General features: G+C 26.7%; 1 protein-coding gene and 1 non-coding gene across 8 annotated transcripts; one reads left to right on the plus strand and one right to left on the minus strand.

The window, feature by feature from the left end:
* Positions 1–789: 789 nt before the first annotated feature.
* LOC412941 (synaptic vesicle glycoprotein 2B) lies at positions 790–16,726 on the minus strand. Of its 7 annotated transcripts, XR_003306034.1 has the most exons (15): positions 15,222–15,482; positions 13,324–13,606; positions 12,122–12,269; positions 11,857–12,037; positions 11,447–11,768; positions 11,219–11,377; positions 11,028–11,116; positions 10,784–10,948; positions 10,599–10,718; positions 10,144–10,527; positions 9,869–10,060; positions 3,980–4,250; positions 3,312–3,657; positions 2,682–3,080; positions 790–2,131 (listed from the first exon to the last, which is right to left on the minus strand). XR_003306034.1 is itself a non-coding variant. In XM_016916367.2 (11 exons), exons 1-11 carry the CDS (start codon positions 15,398–15,400, stop codon positions 9,880–9,882), a joined length of 2,211 nt encoding a protein of 736 aa, XP_016771856.2. In that variant the 5' UTR covers positions 15,401–15,481; the 3' UTR covers positions 9,853–9,879. The 7 variants fall into 7 exon arrangements, 1 of the variants encoding a protein (XP_016771856.2); XR_001705595.2 differs by lacking the exon at positions 15,222–15,482 and adding an exon at positions 15,624–16,726 and having other exon boundaries at positions 2,682–3,657; XR_001705594.2 differs by having other exon boundaries at positions 2,682–3,657.
* On the plus strand, positions 4,466–4,557 carry Mir282 (microRNA 282). The gene has a single exon (NR_031521.1). It is a non-coding gene; the product is annotated as a microRNA 282 (primary transcript).
* Positions 16,727–16,854: the final 128 nt, after the last annotated feature.

The following is a 16,854-nucleotide window of genomic DNA, read 5'->3' on the forward strand; positions in this document are numbered from 1 at the left end:
CGTCGCGCTAATGTCAATACACCGATAGAGATATGCAAACATGAATACACCAACGATAAAAAGAATTGTTCGATTCCTTTAACATCCTTATTAAATACAAAACATTGAATTGTATAGTTTTTTAAATTGCGCTACTCTTTGATAACTCTATCCGTATCGTGATTATATTCTTATCGTGAGTAATACAACGTGACGAAGAGTAGAAAAACGATGCACTTGTAGTTTGCATCGAAATTAAACAAGCAATATTATACAAGAGACCAACTCATTTCGAAGCTGTGTTGCAGACAGAGCACGTCGATGTGAATAACAGTTAGTGTTCAACATACGCGTAGCACACGTGAAATGCATCAGCGTAAATGTCAGGGTCATCTGCATACATAGTAGACTTTCAAATAAACGTCGATTAAATACTCTAACTTTTACTAAATTAATATACCGAGATATCGAGTTTATAGTTAATAATAATAGTTATAATAAAATCATATAAATATTATAGGATTCATAAAAATAGAAAAAGAGCGAATAGCAGAACGATATTATTAATCGAATCGATATAAATGTAAAAATTAAAAGATAAAGCAGTTTATTTTAATATGTATAGTTTACGAAAGGGAGATTTCGTATGAGTGGCGCCGTGATAAAAAAATGCCTCCGGGCACTACTTTTTTACATCACTGCTGGAGAATTTCCTACCCGCTGGCTGCTCGCCATTACGAATCACAGTACTGGCATAATATCGAACCGTTAAGAGCCAAGAGCGCAACAAAAGAATCCATGGAATCCAAATAAACGTTTTGAAATTATATATTCTGCATTTTTTACAATATTTATAAAAGATATGTATTGTAAAGAAATACGAATTAGATACAAACAACTTAGAAAAAAATCATATCCGCTGCGATACATTTTACAAATTTCTTCCGACTTTGATATTATAATCCTCTTTTTTAGCTATATTTCTATGGAGAAGTATATATAACTGTTATTTTTAAAATTTTTTAGATCGACAATATAGCATGATATCGTGGTAATGAAAAAAAACAAGAATGTAAAAATTTTGCTGATCCGAGGTGGATGAAACAAAAAAGATTATTCGGTAGAAATAAAAATTGAAATTATATGCATATACCACGCATATATCATGAAGTAGAAAACCTCTGATATTGTCAGCCCGTATGTACAATGGGAGAAAATTTTGAATAAGAAGATAACTCAGTGCAAATGAAATGGTAAATGGATCTGCAAAAAGAGATCGTTAAAATAGTAAGAATTAAGAAACAGTTTTCTATAGAAAGATATCAAAGAACTCCAGTACTTCGCGTTCAGACACGAGAAGCAAAACACATCAGCAGGGAACCAACAGGTTTGACTTGCTGGACTAGTTAATAAATTACCGTAGTCCGCCGCCATCTTCATCTTCAAAGTTGCAAATGAGAATTCGAAATATTGTCAATTGTAAAATAAAATCTCTTGTTACAAATCCGATATTCTATCGAAAGGATAAAATAGTTTCTGTATCTAATAAGAATGCTTATTCCTGAAACGAATATCTAATTAATGAATATGTTTAACATTAATTCAATTATCTCAAGCAATCATTGTATTCATATTTTAAAAAATTTTAGTCAGAAAAATGACTAAACTGTTGAAATTCTTGTATTGAAAATTCACTCAAATATTGTATTGTTTCAAAAGATCACAATTATTGCTATGAAGTTACAACTTCTTTGAGCCTATGTCTTGTCCAACTTTCCTTCTACCTTCACTTTGGAGAACATTATAACGTTTCATATATTCGAGTTTCATTCTTCTGAAAACATAAGAAAAATTGAAAACACAGATATATGTAATAGTTGAAATTTGATAAAATCATTATTGCTTTCAAGTTATTATTTTTCCATTACATTTTAACATGTTTAACATGTTTAACATGTTGTATATGTATTATGTTATATATAATGTGTATAATTTTGATCCATTTTTCGCATATTTCACGCAATCATAAATAGCATAAACATTTATATTAGCGATGCAGCTGGATAAGTGGGTAGACTCACGTAGTTCGTACGACCTTCATAAAAACTCGTCGATCAGAGATTGCCGGGAATGTTGAGTGAGAACTCGCCGTCTACGGGGTGGCGAATAAAAAAGTAAGCGCCTACCTTAGCAAACGAGACATTGATACTAACTACTATGTTGATTAAATGGTAGTACAATAATGAAAGTAAAAAACGACACTAACTGCGCGAGAAAATGTATCTAATAAACAAATACACAAATACGACATCTCGTTACAATTATATTTTATTATGAAAAAAAAAAAAAAAGATAGATCTCCATTTATAAATCAAAACAGATTGAAGATAATTTATTCATAAACATTGTCTTTTATTTCTATTCAGAAATTCTTCTTCTCCAGATAATGCAATAATTCGTTAAAAAAAAGCAAAAAAAGAGGAGAAGAAATTTGCAGAAAGAAATTCGAATGGAAACTTTCTTTTTTATTCAATTGATTGAATTAATGGTTTAAAAAAAAATGAAACGATTTCTAGAAATGAAAATCGTGCGATTGCATAAAAATTCACCGATATATTAAAGTTCTAGCGATTTTCCGAGGATTCAAGGTTCATGCAAGAGAAAGATAGAGACAAAGAGCAGTCCATAGGTTAAGTCCCCACCTAAGAGACCCCAAGAAAAGATGCTGGCCGCTCTCACGTGGTTAACGCACATAGATACATATATTATCCTGGCGCGCGCACACCTTGGCCTCCCGTGGTTCGGCGGTTAGTGGTTAGTGGGTGCACAGGTTGCCGATGTGCGCACATACCGTGCGTGTTGTCAAGGTATGCCACAGGCCAATCCGGTGCCACGTATACCAATCACTGTTTTCGTTAACCGACTCCTTACATTTTATCTTTCGAAAGACACGTGAGTTTTCGTTGTCTTTTCCGACTATGTGGTTGATTTCTTTCGATCAATACAATAAATGATTCCGTTCCTCTGCCCGTTTTCGCGTGCTATTGTCTGTGATCATGCTTCTGGTATCAGTGTAATGTGCGATGACACGCGGGAAAACCCTGGATTATCGAAGAGATTTCACAATGAACAGGATATATATCATACAAATCTTTATTGGCGTGACGTTAATCTAAGTGGGAAGTCGTTATTAATTCTACTCGATTTCGAAAATGGTAAAACATTTTGCGATAATTTTGCCACGAGTGCAACAGATCCGATACATTAATATGCACAAGTTTGTCAGAATGTGAAATGCTCCAGTTCTAAATAAATAAGAAGAAAGTTTTTACCCTGGTGAAACATTACAGTATCCGGTTGAGCGATCGTGTACATTGTAACTACGACGATGAAACATCGATAATTTTAATTCTTGGATACAGCGATATGGAACAGCATTCATTCCAAAGCATACGGATGCCGCAGGAGAAAGTGAAACATTCGGAAACACGAAATAACCAAGCCTTTGTCGATGATTCTGACTTTATGTAACCGTGCTAGTCAGACATTGCACGTGCGGTCGTTAAAGTCTCCACGCCTCTGTTAGTTCTCGCATTGAAGTTTCTCGAGGACGTTTCTCTTTGGAAGTGAACGAGTAATTTAATATCAATGTGAATTAAACAGTTGATCGAATTCCTCCTGCAATAAATATTGAAATTATATTGTAAATGCATTGATAAAAGTGTTCGATTGAATATTGTTTTTTTTTTTTTTTATTCTTTCTCATTTACCACATAATGAAATATAAAAAAAAACACACACACACATATATATATATATATACATAAAAAAGAAAAAATAAAACGATAAAATAATCCAAAGTAAAAAATATGATAAGAAAAATATTATAACGTTAAGAGACGACTTGAGAAAAAAACGAGAAGGAACAGAGAGGAGGAGCAAAAGATAGAAGAAGTGAAGGTGGAGGAAGAACAAGCAATGAAAACATTTAAACAGAGACCTTCGTATTATTGCTACAGGAGGAGGAGGTCCTGTGCCACGAGAGAGGCGGGAACATGCCTAGCGATTTGAATACCAAATCGCTGCTCTTGTGCAATTCCTTTGCCTTTTTTTTATTCCCTCCCAGTCCCTACGACCTCTTCACATCTACCTGCGTGCCTTGCGTATTTTTAGGCATGACACGCTTTCTTTGTGCCGTCCGAAGCACTGTCGTAAAAAGAGTTCCTTCGAAAAAACTTCGTATGCCAGCAAGATTGACTTTTCCTTTATGGCTGTATGGCATAAAAAAATAAATAAATAAATAAATAAATAGATTACTTGTTTAAATTTAAAAACAAAATGTGACTAGAAATAGAGAAGAGAAGATATTCTTAAAAAAAATTATTACAATAAATTAATTCGTAATATTAAACATAAAAAAATACATAAGAGAAATTCATGTTGCAAAATTTATCCAATAACAATATAATTAAATGGCTTGACTAGGGGACAGAGTAACTTGATTTAGCCTCTCCTAGGCTTTGTCTGTATATAAAGAACGGAGACATAGCCTAGAATAGGTTAGGTCAGGGCTCGTTCAACATGATTATCTTCATACTACTTCTTATAACTACTTCTTCTCATCCAAGGTCAAGCTCAAGGTCAATAAGCAATGGAAAATGTCAAAGGAATATTATAGGTACAATATTTCTTTAAGAATTTATATATCCTAAATTAATAATTTTGCTTGATCTCTAACTTAATTACTTAAAACTATAACTATTGTTTTATTGTACTTACATTTATGTGTAAAAAGATATTTAATTATATTTTATCGAGTTAAATTTATATTTTCACATATTTTAATAATCTTCTATATCCATTTTATATATGTATGTGCGAAAAGATTGTTTATTATTTAAAATTTACCGATAAATACTTTTCTTTAAAATTTACAATCGATAAGGAAGAAAATATTCTTTATACCGACAATAACACTTCTTTATCTTCTACTATTGATAAAGATAATAGAGTAATAAATAATTTTAACTTGAAGGCAATATAAAAAAAACATGTTATTTTACAAAATTTTATCTTTTCATATCCTGTACCATAAAAAAAATCTTAACGTTTTAAAATGATTTAAAAATTACATTCAATTTAATTCGATATAATTTCTGATTCTGAATGTAAATTAACAAAATTAAATTTAAAAAAAAAAAAGATTTTTCTTTGTTACATATAATATATTCTTTCATCTAACTATATGAAGATAAGAATAATTATAGAAATTTAAAAATAAATTATTAAGATATAATTAATTATTAGAATCTATTTTGTAGTAAGTTTGTTTGAAACATCATATAATTATATTCGAATATTCAATTGTTCAATAGAGTGAAAGTAATAAATATCATTATAATAAAATTAAACAATTATTATAATTAATTATAATCATAAATGATTTTTGATTTAAAAAATTATTAAGATTTAAAATAATTTTATTATTTTAAAAATAATATTAAAAAAAAAAAAAAATCTGTTCTTTAAAATATAAATAGAAGGTATAATATCGATAATAAATTCATTCTTCTTATTTCAAATATATTTTTTACTAACTTAAAAAGCTGAGCGAATACAGAATTTAGGTTTCCTTGTTTGACTATTCTTAAATATTTCTGTCATTTTGTGGTAGAATTATAGTGGAATAAAAGATATACATACATAGATACATACATAGTATCTGTAATGTCCAATTCGATTCTCGAATTGCAACTGCTCGCATCGATTCGTCAAATACTTCCTTTATGTGTTCTTACTTTACAATTCTAAATATTTCTTATATCGTTTATCAATATTATAAAATAAAATGTAGAAATTCTTTCAAAATTTGATGTCTTTTTTTTATGCGGTATACAAGCTGTGTCGGTTCGAGAGATCGAATTCAATTAAAATGACTGAGCTATACATGACATTAATAACGATCATAATTATTATGACAGTCAATATTACGAATAATTTACTACATATTGCCATGAAATTTGTAAATTAGCATATCGATTTTTTCTTACAAATTATATACAAGTTGTTGTGAAATGAGTGCTCTAAAAGTATTACGAGATAAATATACATTTATATTTATTATAGAAGCTATAATTGCAATCGTTTTAACGATTTTTTTTTATATGTATTGCTGTAATATAAATTAACCAATTCATTATACATATCTTTTATGAAACATTGAATCACTTTATTCTTTTATATTTTGTTTTTTGTGTATTTCGAAAAATCTGCTCAAAAAACTGCAGCTATTGACACATTTGAAATATCAGAAATATTTAAAAAATTTATTCATATGTTTTTTTTCTTTTTTGATCTAAATAATTTTTAAAACAACAATCTAAATATCAAAGTTTTTCGCATATAAAAAGTTAAATACTAAATTTGTTCATATTAAGAAAGGAAAGAATTATATATTTCTTATAATAGAAAACATAGAAAAAAATATTTTTAATATAACTGATCAAATGTAAAGAAGATTTACTTTATTATTCTGTATCTACCTTATAAATAGCAGTCTGTATTAAATCGACTGAATGTTTTATGAGTATTCAAATGAATGTTCTAATGCGCAATATTCTACTACTTTTTCAAATTAATGTCTTTTAATGAACTATTGTATTTAGCAAATAGCATTAGTATAATTCACATTTTTAAGTACTGATTGCATAACTTGATAAATATTATCTTCCATTTATAATAATAATTAAAATGTTTTACATGATCAACAAATCAATTATGAAAATATTAATGAGTTATGCAAAATAGATATACATTGATAATGCTATATGTAAACAAAATAATTCGTAATTTAATAGAATAAATATCTTTAAAAAAAAAAAAAAAAATTACAAATGTTTTATTCTGAAATTGAATCATATACTTAAAATATAAAAATATATCATGGAAATTAATAGAAGGTGCAATCAGAATTAAGTTTCGAAAAATTAAAATCTTTTCTTTTATCATTAAACAATGTGCTTCTGTTTGTTTAATTAATTAAATATTATTTATTTAAAAGTCAAAAAGTCTGTCTTAAAAAATCAAATATAAAAAGTACGGTGATTATCAACTGATCCTTATTTTTAATTTAAACAAAATAAAACAAAGAAATAAAATAAATGTTTATAAAAAATCTTAAGTATAGAACACAATATTATATATTATAATACTGATATATATTTTTGAATTGAAAATTAACTTTTTATAATATCGAAAAAATAAGAAAAAGAAAAAGTTGTATACAATTATTTGCAATTATTTTTTAAAATAAAAATAACATTTATGTTTAAAATATAACATTATACTAATTACATATTATTTAAATAATTTTCAGAATATTTTACATAAAATATAATCTTTGAAAATTATATCATCATCATTCATCTGATCTGTTGATAACCAATCCATAATCAAAGTATTTATTATTTTTGACCAATTATATTTACTAAAAAAGATTTTCAATTATTAATAACTATTTAGCAGTTTTTTTTATATGTATATATATATATGTATATATATATATATACACACTGCTATTTTATTAACTTTTGAAATTTAATCTTTTATGATTCCTGATATACTTCTAAATATGTTTATTCTAATTAAAGCCTATGAATCTAAAGTGTTCGTTCATAAGTGATATGTCGATTAAAATATATTATCTACGGGCGACGATAAATTTAATATTATAGCAGTACGATTTAATTAAATGAAACTGCGTGTGCCAGCAATATTTAAAAAAAAATTTCTAGAGAAATAAAAAATAAAAAAATTTCTTTTATGATGATATTAATTATTAAAATCTATTGATTTTGATTGATTTAAAAAAAAAAAAGAAAAAGTCAATATTTTCATTCATAGTAATTATCTTTATAATTTATAATGCTAGCACAGACTTGTTTCATTGTCAAATTCATAAATACAATTTGTGGAAGTAAAAACGAGCAATTTTTTTAAGTATTAAAATCAATTCGTTATTTTTTTTTTTTTTTTAATAAAAAAATAGAATTATTATATGGAAACTTGTGCGAATAATAAAATAATTTTAACTCGTTTCTACTTCTTTTTAAATAACACTAGCCATAGCACTCGATTTATAATATTACCATTTTTTTTCTATTTTTAAATTAGATATCAACAATTTGATATGAAAAATTCACTAACCATGATGGGACGTAGATTTTTATATGATTAAGTTTGCCAACAGCAGTTTATTTTTATCTCACTAATAAACTTCCTTAAATACTTAGTAATATTTTAAGTTTCAATATATAAGAATGAGATATTTCAATAATCATATCATAAAACTTATTTTATATTCTTATTGCCTAAAAATAGTCATCCGTTCTGAGGAACCAGTACTTTTTTTAGCTTTGGCATGTCATCACGGTTTCTTTTCCGCAATAACAATGAAATTCTAGCCAAGTATAGATTGCAAAATGCAATTAGCAAGTTTTATAAGTAAAATAATAATATATATTCTTTTTGTGGAAAATAATATTATCTACTTTGTTTGAAAGTGTTAGAAAGATTGACGCGTTTTTTTTTTGAAGTTCATTCGCATTTAAGCTTTAAGATGATTAAAAGTTGACTAGAGACAATAATCTCTCAAATTTATAATAAATGAAGCTAAAGCTTCCATCTCTTGATTCCAACTCTTTAGTTTTGAGGGAATTTACGAACGGCAGCATTTACATGGATTGCATGGATAATGCTTTTTAGTCAAATCTAATATTAAGAGTAAATATAAGCTAGTTAATTATTAAAAAGCAAAAGTATACTGAATATATCTTTGCTTGATTACCTTCCTTTCACAGTAGAAAGAATTTATTACTCGATTCGAGGTTCCCTATCTATTTTCTTAAAATATGTATACGTATATGTATATGTATACATATATTTTTAATTTCTCAAATAGCAAAAGCGTATATAGCAATTGTAAATATAAAAATTTTCACGATACTGTCCTTGGCAAACTTTTTCAATTGAAATACTTAAAATGTAATAATTTTGGAATCATGCATAATCTATCTAATCTAATTGTAAACAAAAAAAATACACACTATAAATAACATTTTCTATTTTTTCTATTCCAAATATTCAAATGCATATTTAATAAGCAAAATTTCCTAGTGTTTAATTTTTTATTATATTTTGACGTATCAGTACGGATGAGGAATTTCATTTTTTTTTCATCCATTAAAATTGACACGTTTCATGGCTATTGCCTTATTAAAATAATTTTATAAATATATGTGCATTATATATTTTTTTTAATGAAGAATGAATTGAACAATGATTTTAATGTTAGATGGAATAAAATCTTGGAGTATAAGTTTTACATGAAATTTCATCTAATATGATTCAAATATTAAATCTCCATATACTTTTTTCTAAGATTTTTCTACAATAACAATTGCTTTTAACAGCACTTAAAACACACATATTAAAATTTTATAGAAAATCCATATCGTAGCGTACAAGATAGTTAATTTTGAACCTCTGTGCGCTTAATATACTCAAATTTTTATGTAAGTCACGATTTATCGTTTCATTTAATAATTTAAGATATGCCACTTTGTACGAAGTCACACTTCAAAAGAAAAATAATAATTATTAAATTTATAAATTTAAGAATTTGTCGAAAACATTTCATTTTACATAATGTTTGTCCAAATATTTCTATTAAAAATTGAACTTTTAGATTTAATAACATTTTCACGAAATTTTTTATATCATGTAAGAATATCAAATGAAATTATTAACGGATTCCATAAGTGATTCATTAAAATATTAAAATATTATAAACGTCTTTTATATGACATATCTCTGTTTTTTTTTCACTTACTCGTAATATCCTTACAAGAAAACTGTATGTGTATGAGGCAATTTGAATGTTGCAACACTAGCTACTAATAACGGTAATGCGGTTAGCAATGCAGGCGCAATAAGAGGTGCGCTAACTAAGGTTTTATAAGTTGTAGTTCCTATTAAACCACATATTCTTATGACGCCTGCTATAAAACCGAAACCAGTACACCTGTAAAAATTAATATTACCTTACTATTAATCTATATATTTTTTTTAATTTTCTTTAGTAAAATAAATCAAAACGAAATTTACCTTAAATGGGTTGGGAAGCTCTCAATTGTAACCAATGTAAGAGATGTCCAAGCAATAGCAAAAACTGCTATAAAACCACCTTCAAAACCAAGCACTGCAGAACTATTTGTGCCCACTAAAATTAAACATAAAGCAGCTATTGAGGAGAAAAATAATGAAATACCAATCATCTTTGGCCGTTGAAACACAGTGAGTGCTAGCCCTGCTAAAGCAGCAGCAGGTACAAAGGATAATTGAGCAACAAGATGACCATGTAATGCTTCTTCTATGTAAATATTATAATCCAAATCGAGAGTCGGACACGGTCCTTTTAAACTTAATTCTGTATTATTTTCAAGTGTGCAATTTGTAAAAACTTGTGCAGATAGATCCGTATCTACAAATCTAAAAGAATAGATAATTATATATATTTTACATTTAAGAAAACGTCAAATATTGTCATTTTAAATGCATACTTTGAATGCACAATAATACTGTGTGTAAAATGAGTTTTACTAGATTTTATGTTATTAAATTCTACGGATTGAAAAGTACAATTATCGAAATCTACATGACTGAATACCATTTTACTGAATCTGAAACAAAAATTCTGTTATAAAACCAAGTTTAATTTTATATACTTCTTCTTATATCTACTTACTTGCAATTCGAAAATGTTGAATCTTTATATTGACAATTTTCTAAAGAACCATTGAATGTTTTTCCTTCGTGCTTTTCATCATGAAATAGAACTTTATGAGCTTTATATTCTGTAGCACGCAAAAGTTTAAGATACTCGGGACACCATACCATAAGACCATATAATCTAAAAAAAAAAAAAAAATAAATAAAATCAGAATATTGAAAAATAAAAGATAAGTGAAATATTTAATAAAAATACATACCCAAATGATACAGTTGACCAAATAATTATAAGCACTACTGTGACGCGTAAATGAGGCGATACAAATAATTCTAAAAAGGAATTCCAGAACTGAAAATTTAATAAAAATTAAACATTAATTAAATGTAAAAAATTAATGATATATTAAATTTTGTAAATTATATTGAAATAAAAATATACATATGTTCCTACCATCTCAATGGAATAAATTATATCAGCCAAAACACTAGTATGATTACTAGGAGATGGAGGTGCTAATCCACGAGGCCTTTTAGTTGGAAGCTCTAATTCAGAAAGTTGATATTGTGCGCCTGTTGCACCTTTTCGTGTATTATTTTTTTTATATATTTTCTAAAAAATATAATATCTTAAATATAAAAAAAAATTTTTTTAAATATAAATATACATAATGAAAAATACCTGATAAACCATCATTGCCTCCACATCTCTGCCAACCTCTACCAAATATCTTGGACTTTCTGGTAGAAAAATAAGCCCAATAGTAGAACATAATGCAGGTAAACAGCAAAGTAAAAGAAAACGATGCCAAGCACTGAAATGTTCTTTATTTTCAAGAACTACCATTTCTCCAGTTGTAGGAACTACTACCCATGCTAAAAGAGCTGCATATACACCTCCTAATGCTCCTGCTGCTACTAATAGACCAACCCATCTACTTCTGCTTAATCTTGGACAACATTCTGCGAGATATGTAAATGCTAATGGTAAAGATCCTCCTACTCTGTGAAATAAAATGAAATAAAATGTAACTTTTTTTTTTTAATGAAATTTAAAATTTATTTAATTTAAATAAAAAAAAAATTTCTTACCCAATTGCAGAACAAAATCTAGCACACATAAAAGTTCCATAAGTTGGCATAAAAGTTGCAACACCACTAAATAAAGCATGAACAGCCATTGCAGATAATAAAGATCTTCGTCTACCAATTCTATCTCCCAAACCACCCCAAAATAGTCCACCTAGTGCAAGGCCCATTAAAGTAATATTACCTAAGAAAAAATATTACATAATAAAAGAACATAAGAATAATTATTATAGAAAAATATTTTATATAAAGTAAAATAAAAACTAACTGAGCCATCCTTTTTCATTGTCCTCAATGCAAAGTTCAACTTCAGCACTTGGTAAAATATATGGTACAACAAAAAATTCAACAGTATCTGCTGCAAGACTTAAACCTGTGCATAGAGCAGCTAATAATTGGAAGTAACCAACACCAGCCTGAAAAATAGTTAATAATTTACATATAATATAATATAAGATAATAAATAATCAGATATTTTGTATCATTGTTTATTAAATATAATTTTATTTCAGCAATATAAATGATAAATAATTGCTATACATTTATATATTTTATAAAAATATATAAATAATATATGTATAACAATATAACCTTCAAAATATAAATTATAGGAAATCTATTTACTGGAAAATCATTTAGATAGCCTGGTATCTCTCTTGATTCATATTTTGTTTTTACAATTGATTCATCTAAAACTTCATCCATATTGACACTTTAAAAAAAAATCTAAAACACTGGCAGTGAAAGGGTAATTAAGGAACTAAAAAAAATATCTTGAATAAAAAGGACGCCATTTACTATAGGTTATGTTTTTGTTATTCGATTAATCAAAATTTAATATTTCATTTCGATATGTCGAAACTGCTATAATAATCAATACAAAAATAAATTTTAAATTTAATATATTAATTTTAAATTTCATTATAAATTCATTGATTTATAATCAGCTTCACGCTTTAGAAAAAGCATTCTAAAAATTTTTGATCGATAATCGATAATTCGATAATCGCAATTGGTTTGTAATGTAATTCAAATTTTAATTAAATAAGAACTTTGATACAATTCTTAGTGCTTTTAGAATTTTGCAATATTTTATTAATTTTATTATTTGTAATATGCATAAAATTAATTTTTATTACCAATATATAAAATGAATATGTATAGTGATATATCTTTTTTTTTTTAATTTTTTATAAATGATATTTTATATTTTATAAGTAATATTATATATAAAAAGTAAACATTCTAAAAGTTTATATAAATATTTAATTATAAAAAATAAAATTTATAATAAAATAATTTTTTAAAAAATTGTTTTTTCTAAAAAAAAAGCTTTAGAATTGTACTCAATTAAAACTAAATTCATTTTAATATAAACACTTTACTCATTTTAATATAAACATTTTAATGTAAACCCTAATAAATATATGTTTCAAGTGATAAAAATGAAATGAAAATAGGATAACATACTTGCTTGATAGCATCTTCGTGAAATTGTGCTAAAAGTGTTGCATCTGCAGTAGAGTCAATAAGATCATGTTCAGCAGAATCGGCTGAACCAGTATTCACACTTGCAGTGTTCGTGTTCGTTGGTTGAGTCGTCATCTCTTCAGTATATAATCCTCCTCTAATGTTTAACGTACGTTCTCCAGTTCCGGATATCGTGCCACCGCCGGAAGATGCAAGACCACCCCCGCTGCCAACGAGCCACTGGCTTTCCTCCTCCGACGAGGGCATCACTGCCACAAACCATCTGCAACATTATTAATTATCAGCTTGATTAACAAAAATTACACAACAAGTATCACATAAAATTGAAATTTTTTTCACAAATTTTTTTCTCTGCTATTTACATTAATTATTATTGAAATAAAAATAAGCATTTGATTATTAAAGTTGAAAATCATTGTTTTAGAATTCTTTTTAAAATTATTTATTAATAATTCTGTGAAAAATTGATAATATTTTCTTTCTTTTAAAGAAATATATTTTAACATAGAATATATATAGAAGAATATTTTATTATTTTTATAGCTTTATAATTTAAGAAATTATTATTGAGATATAAGAATCTTTTCGAAAATGTTTAAAAAATCTTATCTATATATATATATATATATATATATATATATATATATATATATATAGATAATATATATATATAGAGATATATATATATATATATATGTAATAATATTCATCTTGCGTCAATATAACGTCATTAAAGATTTCATCGAAGCGTACATTTTTGCAGGAATTTATTATTACAGTTACAAGCCTTGGAACGTGTCATCAGACACACATGATAGCACGTTAATTTATCGATTCATGTTCACTCATATAAGTTGATCATAAACGCCTACGAATAAAGCTCATGTATAAGGTGTGTATGTAGCTTTATTTAAATATACACGATTACACGTGTCAACCTTGCATCAACGAAGTGGACATTGTTAGGTATAACAGAGTTTGCGTTTCCGCAACCTTTTATGTTTCTTCTTTGACATTTTTCTCGTTTTTTCCTTATTTCTTATTTATTTATCATGGCAAATGCGATATATTTCTCTCTTGTATTTATTTTATTTTCATTTATTTCTCTCATCAATAGACAATAATCGATAAAAATGAGAAAAACTTTTTAAAGCTGAAACTTAGTAACGAATTAATTAATTTTCATAGTTTCATAGCTACATAGAATAAAAATCAAATATATACAGTAAATAAAATAATTACATAGTAAAAAATCATTGAGAAATAAAATAATATAAATAACATATGTTCATTTTTATGTTCTGATCATTCGATCGATGAGATAATAATTTTTAACAATCATTTTTAACAATATATACTCTTATTTAATGTTTATTGTATAATTATTGTAAAAAAATATTTTTTTCTTAAAATTCGAAAAGGAAAAAACGTTTGATGCAATAGAAAATTTAACGAATACTCAGATTACAAGATGTTTGCGAAAGATAAATATTTATCAACACTTTCATATGTTAAAGCAGACAATGCCTATACATATATATTCAATTTACATAACGTGTGTACATAAAATGAAATAGACAGAACAATTTCAAATAAATTTAAAAAAAAAAAAAAGAAAAAGAAAATCATTTAATTTTCTTATCAATATTAAAAACGAAAAAAATAAAATATCCATATTCCTGTTCTTCGTCTTTGTTTTTTTCAATTTTTTACATTGAATTGCACACGTCTTATAATACGATGAATATAAGTACATATATATTTTTTGATAAATTGATTATCATTTGTCAAAATGATTTTATATACTAGAAAATCACTTAATATAATAAATATAACGATTATGTGTTATACGAATGTTGTATTATAATGTAGCTAACAGATAAGAAACAGAAATGGTCGAACGTGGTCTGGTAATGTATATGTTACTCGTTAAATTTCCATAGCTTTCGTAACGCATAACAGAAATTTTGCTTGTCGGTCGTGATCGGTCTCTGACTCTGGCTGACTGACGCAAGCACCCTGTTTTGCTTTGATATTCGTATGGAAACGTCGACATCCGTGCGCAATGACAATCATTACAATACGCATAGACTTCAACACGCGCATGATAACTATATTTAATTGATGATTAACGTTAATTAGAAGATATATATGAAATTCGTATACACTCTTTTATATAAATTTCAATAGAAATATATGATTATTATTTTCGATATTAAATATAAAATATTTGTATATTAAAATCACTTATTTTAATAGTATAATATATTTTTTCGTACCTGGTTAATAAAAGATTTTTATGAAATGTAACACCTTCTTCACGTTCCTTCTACACGCAAGTATTTCCATTTCTTGATTTTTTAAACGTGTCGTTCAACGACAATGAATACATTCGATCCAAGACATCAGTTATTGATTGTTCTGATCAATTTTATTTAAAATCAAAATATTTTCGTTGATGATGGATACACTCGTAATACAAAGGAAGATAATTTCGTAGGTTCGATAGGAAGTCACTATCGATGTTATCGTATCTGTTGTCTCTGAAGAAACTGTGACAACAGCTGTTTACCACGTTTACACCATCATTATGCATGTAAAACACGGCTTGTCATGTTTAAATGTATCACCTTATAGAATGATGATGTGTCTTAAGATAGAATTGACAGCAAACTATTGCTAGAATAATGTTACTGTTCAATTGGAATTTCATTCAGTCAAAAGTAGATTACTTGCACGGTAGAATTCGACTGACTATAATTCAATTATAATTTCGTGATATGTGATTAATATAGCATTGTCTCAGCTAATGATAACTATATTCGAGTCGGCAATTTTCACAAAACGTATCTTGTAAAAAAAAAATATCACACTTTTCTATTTATGATTAATTATGAAAAATGTATTCTCATGTTGGTTTTATTTTCATATAATAATCACATTACACTTTTGGATTTTTGCGCGCGGCGTTGGTATTTTAGAAATCAATGAAAGGACGACAAGTCGAAAATACGAGAACTCTCAAACTTTTTTTGGCAATAATTATTTTGTTTTACAATCTCTTTATATTTCTATAAGTTCACATTTTTCAATTAATATTTCTGATCGAAATGATTTTGTAATATCTCGAAGTTAGATGTCTTTTTAATGTTCATGAAAAACAAGCAGCTTCGGTAACATTTCCATAGTATGAGACAAACAACACTGCGCGTGTATCGATTGAGGGAACAACTACGACCAGTTAGAATCACCTTCGTTCTATAACGAATATATAACGAAACCACCACTATATTTCCCCTCGACCCTTGTTCGACGTCAATTCGACGAGTGTTTGTAGAACGGCTTATATATGAAGATCTTTCAAATCTGGATTCTTTATTAGCAAGGGTTGTCAATCTATCTTCTTAGCTTTTATTTCTTTGATTAAAATTAATTTGAAATTATAATTAATTTTTTTTATGGATGAAAACTTTAAAATACAAATATTTATTCTTTTCGTAAATTCTATCC

Source organism: Apis mellifera, linkage group LG14 (genome assembly GCF_003254395.2).
Source record: "Apis mellifera strain DH4 linkage group LG14, Amel_HAv3.1, whole genome shotgun sequence".
Lineage (NCBI taxonomy): Eukaryota > Metazoa > Arthropoda > Insecta > Hymenoptera > Apidae > Apis > Apis mellifera.

Excerpts from the sequence above, each read along its gene's own strand:
- LOC412941 (XM_016916367.2), bottom strand. The coding sequence starts at position 15,400 with ATGTCGACGTTTCCATACGAATATCAAAGCAAAACAGGGTGCTTGCGT. Across the intron at positions 12,270-13,323 it reads ACGAAGATGCTATCAAGCAA|GCTGGTGTTGGTTACTTCCA; the intron begins GTATGTTATCCT and ends ACTATTTTTCAG. Across the intron at positions 10,528-10,598 it reads AGTATTATTGTGCATTCAAA|ATTTGTAGATACGGATCTAT; the intron begins GTATGCATTTAA and ends CTATTCTTTTAG.